Source organism: Cariama cristata, unplaced genomic scaffold (genome assembly GCF_000690535.1).
Source record: "Cariama cristata isolate BGI_N322 unplaced genomic scaffold, ASM69053v1 scaffold2769, whole genome shotgun sequence".
Taxonomy (NCBI): Eukaryota; Metazoa; Chordata; class Aves; order Cariamiformes; family Cariamidae; genus Cariama; species Cariama cristata.
The window spans coordinates 107,348-116,660 of NW_009637252.1; the positions used below are offsets into that span (position 1 = coordinate 107,348).

Sequence of the window (9,313 nt, forward strand, 5' to 3'; positions counted from 1 at the left end):
CTGGCACGCGTGCTGCCTCCGGTACAACCACAACAATGGCGGGGGCTTGGTGGCAACATCCCTGCCCTCTCCCCCTGTCCAAGCCAGGCAATTGGTAACACACAAAGATAAAACATGCCTTCAGCACAGCTCAAACACTGAGCTCACCTCTCTCTGCCTACAGAACAGAACCGGTTTGTACCCCTGTCCAAGGCCCCAGGCATATTCCGAACTGCAGCGGCCAGCTGTACATCCCTTAGGAAGGAGCTCCTTCCTTCCCCCTGGACGCCAAGGCTGCGTGAGGGAAGCCATCTGTACTACGCCAGACCTGGGGGCAGAAGAGGTCTCTACTTCTTCAGACAGGGGGAACAGTCCACGCCGGTTCCTCATCACAAAGAGAGCACAGAGGGAAGGAAAGGTTTCTGTTTTCCCCAACCGACGGATTGCCCTTAGCCACAATCCTCAGTGCTCAGTATATACCGCTCCCGCAGCCACGTCCTCACTCGTAGCTGGGAGAGAAACGGCCTTCCTTGCACTTGGCTCCACAGAAGAAGAGAGCGCTCAGAAGGGACATCGGGGAAAGACACCAACCCACCCCATACTGACACACTCAGCCTTGGCTGAAATTCTCTGGCCATGTCCCGCCCTGCTCCAGGACTCCTAGTACTCCAGTATATTTTCCTAGGAATACATCTCATGCCGTGTCAGAGACGCATCCCTGCAGAAGCAGAATATGGAGTGAAGAAAGGGAAGCCCTGCTATATTCAGCCTTCTTCCTCTCTGCACTGGCTGTTTCGAGAACTACATGTTATTTCTTTTGACCCTAAAGGAAGATTTTGTTTGTTAGAAGAAGAATACAACTTCACAGTCTCTCTCAAAAAAAAAATAGCCGGTGCCAGCACACAGGGATAAAACGTGCCAACTCCACAGGCGCTCTGTTTTGCCTACCAGCCAAACAGAGGCGGCTGCTGCACTGCCAAAGAGCCAACCTCTGCCCCCCCATGTAAGCCTCCCACGTGGAATAAATTCTCTAACTTTCTCTCCAACCAAAAAGCCCTTTAAATCCAGGAGAGCCAATTCTTCTACGTGAAACTTAAGAACACTGACTCATTTATAAGGATACTGCAGCTCTAGCTCTGAAATGAGCTAACGATCTGTTTACATAGCTGGGAACTACGGCAATGCAACGTGGCCTACGTTAATCGAACACTTATGAAAATCTGTAGTGATTTAGATGAACAGGGACGGTGTCTACAAGTTACGCCGCGTACTCCCTTCCTTTTGTCTTTGGAACACCTCAGAAAACTGGAAAATAGGCTGCCACTTCATTCTCTGTACTCTACCAGGGAATTACGCCATTAAAGTTTTAGAAAACCATTTTTAAAGCACCTTTGGAAAACAACAAAGCGGAAAGTAGTCTTGGCAACGCAAAGGGGAAAAAAAACGGACAAGGGCAGCGATTAGAAGGACGGTCCAGCACAAGTCGAAATGGGGAATTAAAGGGATGTAACTGAAGCAAGGGCAAACGTTTTATTCAGCCAAGACTGCTGCGGGCAACAGCTACAATCAGTCTTTGGAGCCTGTGCATCAGAGCCTCGGGAGCAGATTTTTAAAATGGAACATGCTGTGATGAGAAACAGGATTAAGCTGAACCAGAATAAGCCCATCCATACAAGGGTTTGTACAGTAACCGTACCAGCTCAAACCTGTCCGCTGAACTTGGGAATAGCTGGTACAAAAAGGATATCCTTCATACAGAAAATACCCCTTTGCTGCCTCTGCGAGGCCGCGGGCCTGGGATCAACACGGCAATTAGTCACGTCCCGCTAGGTTCCCTCAGTCCCTTCACAACAGAAAAACGCCTGCCAAGCGATGGGAGGAAAAACAGCCGCACAAAAGGATAAAGAACATTTGCTGTGATGAGAACAGCTCCTAACTGGGGAGGACACACACCTAGCCTTGCCTGGCACAGCCACCCAGCGTGGCGATGCCACCCACCAAGAATTAGGCAAGTATTCTTTGCATGTTACCAATTATCTGCTAATACGCCAGGAGTCCAAAGCAGCAAGGAGAAATATCAGCTGCTCAAAAGGGCTCCGGGAGCGAGAGGAAACGGGAATGAAACGTGACAGCACAGAGTCACTGCGATGCCAAAGCCTTCCGATACTCTATCCTGAAAGAAAACGTCCTGCAAAGTGAAGTCTACTGAATGACCCTGTGTTGCTCCAAAACGGTCACAAACCCAGCGTACCATCCATCGAGCCCAGACTGCAGACACGCATCGGAGCTGCTGGAACAGTCTGCCCCACAACTGCCACAGTGCAGCCTCCCGAAAGCACGGCCCTCAAACCGTGCCTCATTCGTCCCCTGCAATCAGGTCTGTCAAACGCGGCGCCCTTACCGGAGCTTCTGGATGTTGGACGCAATCCCAGACAGACGATATATTCCATCCACAATGCCATGTTTCTCAATGAATTCGGTGCAGCTCTTGAGGACCTGGGGGACTAAAGAACAAGTGGTGTTGGTTAGTTGAGCATATTAAAGTCCTAGTTCAGGTTGCGGTCTTGTCAGATGCCATAAACTAAGCCCAGCTGGGCTACTGCTTTAGTTCTTCCTTCGAGGAGAAAGCCTGTAAGAAATTTAACTTTAGGAGTTGGTGTGGAAACTGGTCAGAGGTGTTCTTTGCTTTGAAGAAGTGCCAGGATATGAATCAGGTTGAAAAAAGTCAATTCTGGTCAAGCAGAGACAGTGCAGGTCTCATCGCAACTCCCACAAGAACTGCGGTGCTAAATTCCATTCCAGAAGAGCTAAGAAATTGAGTAAATACTCTCTTTGACCAAAGGCTTCCTTTGTTTCCAGACCTATACAGGATTAACCTATACTGCTTGGTTTAAGCAAATATAAACGTTAAGGAGACGCTACTTTCTGCACCAGGGCCAGGAGAGTTTTTACAACTGATAATTTCATCCCCAGCGTTTACTGGAGCGCGACAGGATTTAGATAGCTACACAACAAACCACACTCCCAGAAAGGGCAGACAGACCGGGGTAGGACAGAATGGAAGAAATAAGCCCAGAGGATATAATTAGGTGTCAAGTTAATATTCAAGCCGCTTCACCAACTGATTCCTTCCAGTTGACTTCGCAGCTTCATGTAGCATCCACTGCTGAGCTATCTGTCCATCCTCGTAAGCTTGAGGAGGAGCAAATTACTTTATTTATAAAAGGGAGACAAAACTGCCCTAAACACAGAAAGAAAATTAGGATCGAGCTCTTGTGAGCATCAGCAAATCCACACGGAAAAAGCTCAGATCCTTGTGGAATCCTCTGCAAGCCACCTTTTTGCTACAGCTCCCGTGATGATCTAGATTTATTCTTACATTAGATGCCAGGTCTGATCAATTTGCCACGTGACACAGATTCCGAATAGGTCATGTGGCAAATCCCCTTATATCAAGCAGCAAATGCCATCTGCCAGTCGGTTCTCCTAAGTGCCACTGAACTTAGATGCTCTGCGCTTTCCCCTCCGCAGCCGCTTCACTGCTTTTTTTCCGGCTTCCCACAAAGAGTCACGCAGCCAGAGAAAAGGCTCATTTTCAATGGTTCCCTGGAAATCACCCTGGGCTAAGGACACATCCGCTTCGCGCTCCAGCACAGGACAGAACAGAACCTGTAAATCCTGCGGCACGTCAGTCACGCAGGCTCAGCGACAGCAGATTAGGCCCTGGACCTGTGATACTCAACGATACCAAGAGAGAGTCAAAACCAAGCCAGTCCGACTCTACTCTTACGTTACGAGGCATTTACAGCATCTCTCACTGTTTTCCAAAGCAAGGTGCAGACTTTGGGGCAAGCAGAGCCCTCGTACGTTCAGCAATGGCATAGACAGAGCCTTGGAAACCAAGTGCTGCATTTTAAGGGAAGGAAAACCAGCAGAGGTGATCACCTTCTGCTCTCCCCTGCAGGCGCAACGGGAATTTCAACTTCCACTACCGCAGCCAGAAGACATTTGCAGAAGGAAACCTCTGAAGCCGAAGGTACCTCTCGCAGCCGTGCCGGCTCAGAGCAGCACCGCGACTGTTGGCATTGGGAATCAGCCAGACACACGTGTAGGTACCTGGGCCAGGGTAAGCAGCAACTTCTCTACCGCCGAGCAAATACGCATTTGGAGAGCACGTTGGTAAAATGCCCATCAGTCGCCCACAACACCGTAAGCTACATGGCCAAGAACAGAGCAGGGGGAAGAGATGGCCTTGCATTCTAATACCCTTTCAAAAAACATTTGTGGAGGACAACACTTACCCCTTTACGCAAAAAGATTCAACAGTTCTTGAAGAAGAAAGTTTTTAAGGCTTTAAGTGGACAGGGCAGGAGCTATAGCATAATCAGTCGCCAAAAAGGGCTGAAATACGTTTTGCGTTGCACTACAGGGTCAGGAGACGAGCGTGGCCCAGGTGTAAACTGGTGCAGAAAAGCAGAGAGATGGGAACAGCTCCGTCCATTGAAGCGAAGGCAAAGGACAAAGCTTTAGATGCTGACGCAGTTAGCGGTGTCTTGTCTTCTGGGAGCAAACAGAGCGCCCTAGATTGCAAGAAACACTAGACTCACGCTCATTCTGGTTTCACTGAGAACCAAGCAAGACTATGTGAGATGTCCACATGTGCGCGGACACCCATTGCACAAGGCGAGAGGTCACAAATCTCATCCGTGAGCTGAGCGAGGATGCTGGGCTCAGCACCGCATCAGCGGCATTTCCTTCTGCCAGCTGCCCGACTACGGGAGTCGCAAAGGATCGAGTAAAGGACTTTACCCGCGTTTTAAAGCATTGCGACAAGATCTGCTAACGCTTAGCTGCAAAATCCCAAAGACTTTAATGGTCCATACTGGAATCTCAATTGGGGTTCCCTTGAAATTAGAAGCATCCATTGAAATACATAAATAAGCAAATAAACAAACAGCACATTCCCTGCCTGCCTAATTCCTACGAGGGAGGCTGACAGCGTCCGAGCAGGGCGATGCACGCACCGCGTAGGGGAGCCTACCCAGACGGCTCTCCTGCTCATCTGCCTGCCGCGAACACAGCTCGGACACCCGCCTGCGCCTCCCGACCGAGGGCCTGTGCCACAGGGAGCCAGCCCGGCATGTTTCCAAGGCCGCATCCTTCTAGGGTTTATCTAGCTGTGTAAACAAAGCGCACGGTGAGAACGGTATTTCTGTCCCAGTTCAGCTGAGCAGCAGCCCACGGTGACAAAGTGAACCGGGTCAAGGGAGAACAGGGACAAGGCGAAGGATGGAGCACCAACAATACACTTCCTAAAGTACTTCTTTGCCATGGAAGATCCTGGGCGCAGTTAGAATAATTTACATACACTGAAAAAAATTCTAGCAGGCTTGTTCTACGCATTTCCTAATCTGGTTACCGGGACGATCTGTTCTTTAAGCTAAATATATCATGCCAGCACCACGGATATTTTGGGGGAATTCTGCACGGTTGGAGAAGTGACTGGAATTCAAGTAGGGCTCTAATTATACTTGAAGGCCCTTTGCTGGAATGGTGACTTGGTTTTTCTGATTTTTTTGAACAAAGATGACACCTGACAATCACACGTGTGTTTAACCTCCCTCTGCCCTTTGAATCCCAAGCCCTTTAGCTAAATATACATTTTTATATATATATATATCTATATATCTGTATATACAGACATGTGGAGGAAATACTGTCTGTTACTGTTGGAATTAAACGGCAGGAAAACAGTGACTGTGAAGTGTGCCAGTGACTGTGAGGTGTGCGTGCCCCGCCACTTACGGTGGCTTCTGACGTCACGCTGTGACTTTTTTCAGGTACCTGTCTCAGTCTATTGCATAAATCCCTCCCCTGCTGCAGAGGTGAACTTCTCAGTGTTCGGGTCCTGATTTTGGCTTCTAGGTCCCAAATTACCCGATTTGAATCAGAAAGGCCTCTGGGCCGTATCACAGCGGGAAACCGATGGAGATTTCTTCTCACAGGATGTAGTAGCATCAGCAGCTACACTAAGATTCTACTCATGTTAGTTAATTACCCGCAATTATGACAACCAGACTCGATGATGCACGTGGTTCCTATTAACAGTCATGAAGGTCGACCCAGCTCGGCGCCCGGTTTCTGACAGCTGCCACGAGGGGGTTACCTGGGGAAAGGCGCAAGGAGGGAGCAAGTCCCAAGCCCAGGGTAACGCACAGCGTGTGCCTCCAGCCCCAGCAATCCTCTGCTCGGGGAACCTCCGTGCCCAGAATCGGCGTCTGTGTCTGTTAAACCCAGCACACGGCCCTTTCCAGTTCCATGTTCTCAGGCAAGTAACAACGATGTACTACTACTCACTGCGGGTTTTATTCCTTTTCTGAGCAATACGGTCTTCCACCACTGGCTCCAGATATTTTCTCTGCAATGAAGTCACCGACTCCGCTGCAGCCTGCTAAAATCCCCTGGCAGGTGCTACATATGAACACCTACCTCTTCCTGAGAATCCAAGCACTGTACACGTCTCCCATCCCAAAAATCAACCTCATTCCTTCCCTCCCTTCGCCATCTTGAATAACAGGTAGTTCCAGGAAACAAAGAGCAAAAGGCTGGAACATTACGGACGCACCAACAAAGGAGACCCTACCATATTTCATCACCGTAGCAGCCAAAGGAATTTATTCAACTCATTCCTGAGCATCTCTCGGCTGGTTTGAAAGGTTTATTGCATCTCCTAGGGCTCATTAACTGGTTAATTCTTTGCCATTAAGAGGAAGCAGAAGTTTTATGGTTTTCATTCTGAAGAACATTTTGATTCATCTTGAAATCAGGCACATTTCCTTCCCTATCATCTTGGTTTTATTTTTTCCTTTTTAATCTTTTGTAATGTTCCCTCCCTGGGTTCTGGGAGTGCATTTTTTTTTTTTTTTTATTTTATTATTTTCTTAGTACATTACTGGAATCCAGAACTATTTGTTCAGCCTGGGGAAGGAGGCCTCCCATCAAGCTCCCCTCTAGCAGTGTCCTTTTCACAATATTACGGCAATAAGGTGAACTTTTTGGCTGGTTAATGGACCATAGCACGGGGAACTGCAGCTGCTCAGCCGAATTCCACACATAGCAAACGCGCGCGGAAAGCTAAACCTGCAGCCCAGCAGGAACGAGGGAAATGAAACGGACTGGCCCGAGCACCCCTCTGAACCCCCAAACCAGAGGGAATAACCACGGCTATCGAGTACACGTACTTAGGAAAGGTATGAAAACACCAGAACTGAGTGAAGGGACGTAACAGAAGGTGAAGGGCTGCGTTTCCAGCCACGAGAATATAAATTGAAACAATCGGTCTCAAGATCGAATTTAGGTGCACTTAATCGTCCAGGGTGCCCTTATGGACAGTGAGGAAGGATGGGTGCAAGCAGAGGATGAAGCACCCCAAGAACACCCAGGACAATACAAAAGGTGTGAGCTGCATCATGGATGTGCCCCTTCCTTCAAATTTTGTGCCTGGCTGAGACTCTGACAACTTCCAGACATCTGCAATTACCCAAACAAATCCTGTCTCCCTTGCCATATTAACGCGCCGTTATGTGAAAACCCAACAATGAACATCCTCACCTGAAGAAATACAGTTGCTTTTACCCCAATCATTCTTCCTATTTTTAGCTCGATTTTGCAAAAGTGTCCAAAAATTTTATTTCCTAAAATCACAGTAAAAAACCTGTAATAATTGAGGCAGTAACTTTTTCCAGGAACCTCATTTCAAACTACTCCTTTCTGAAGCATTCCCTTCCACCTTACCGTCGAAGTTACACAGAAGGGACAGAGAGGGTAAAGATTTCCTTTGTATTGCCCCGTTCTGTAAGGAGCACCCTTCCCAGGACGGCTCCCTGCTGCCCTGCGACTCGCCTGCACGCGTCACCTTACAAGCACGCAGACCCCACCATCCCCTACATATTCAGAAGAAAAAAAATTTTTTTTAAATTTAAAAACTTTATAAGATTCTCTTCTAAGGACTTTTGCCTCACTCCTAAATCCACATCCCCACATTTTAACCACCAGGAGAGAAGTACAAGACCAACCAAACAGCAAACTTCCTTCAAGATGCTCTCCTCCCGATTTCCAAGAAGTGACCTGCATTAAAATTAGTTACGCTGTTGATGGGTTGTGTTAAAGTCCGAGCCCGCTATCACAAGCTGCACTATTTCCTGGTAAAGTGCAATGTTTTTATTTGAAGTGTGACTTTTGTACTTGGGAAAGTGCCATGATGGAAGAGGGGGCCATAAACCACACGTCGGTTCCAAGAGCAGATACCACGCAGCGCCCATTTGGGGAAATCGGCCTCTGGCACCGGACTCGGCTTTTCAGACTGGACTTCTTTTTTTATGGCAGCTCACCCAGAAACTGCGTAAAAACAAAATGCAAAATTCAAGCTTGAGAAACATAAATCCCGCTGTGTTGCATCAGGTCGGGAAGGCAGACAACCACGTTTTTCAAGTCTGCGCTAGGGCACTGCTGCACCCGAGGACCGCAAGTGGCACCTGACTGTGCCTGGAGCAAGGAGCAGAGCCTTTGTAGAGGACATCCATCTCCCCTAATTCTCTGGGGTTGGCATTTTTGGTTTTAATACAAAATACCCACAAATGGCGTAACGATACGACTGAGACATTCGTATTCGGACTGTGCGCTAGTGTTTTCTGTTTAGATCAATTACTACACTCAGTTGAGAGGGGAAAAGTAACCACCTCATTAAGAGCGGAGGGATAAGCGCGCGAGTGACTCCTGCGCGGACTGCAAGGTTTTTTTTTCTCGTCCCCCCTACAGCTGTAGTGTTTCGAAATGCAAATTAATTTTCAACTCCCTGCTGTCCTCTGGGTCACTCGGGCATAAAGAATTTCTCTTCGCACAGCTGCAGGCAGGGTAAAAAAGAAGGGGAGAGAGAAACTCTCTCTTTTCTTAACTGCAAAAGCTTGCATTGCCTGCTCAGCTCTCCCTTTCTGCGTGTAAATCCCCCAAACAAGTAATTCTCCACGGGGACCCCATGTACCTCTTTGTAATGCTAACCCCGTACCCCAGAACCTTGAGTTCCAGCAATTCAGAGGGCAGATGGCGAAGCAATAACAGCGCCTGTTATGTTTGGAAATTTGCCCCAATTAGCTCAAAGCTATTGGCCTTTAAAAATATCAACTTGTGACCAATGAGTTTGTGTAGCAGAGAACGCATCTGCAGGATGTGGAATATTCTCTGCTCATCTGCAATTTGGGTCAACTATTGCGCTTTTGTCCAGGCTGCTGGATTCACCTCTGATGGATCAAACTCTGAACACGCTACCGGATCGGAA

The 9,313-nt window shown here is 48.1% G+C and overlaps 1 protein-coding gene across 1 annotated transcript in view; it reads right to left on the reverse strand.

The window, feature by feature from the left end:
• The window catches only part of ARHGAP32 (Rho GTPase activating protein 32), a 33,036-nt gene that overhangs the window by 15,387 nt on the left and 8,336 nt on the right, over positions 1 to 9,313 (reverse strand). The window contains 1 exon segment of the mRNA XM_009708217.1: positions 2,381 to 2,483. Within this exon segment, the coding sequence (XP_009706519.1) occupies positions 2,381 to 2,483 (103 nt within the window).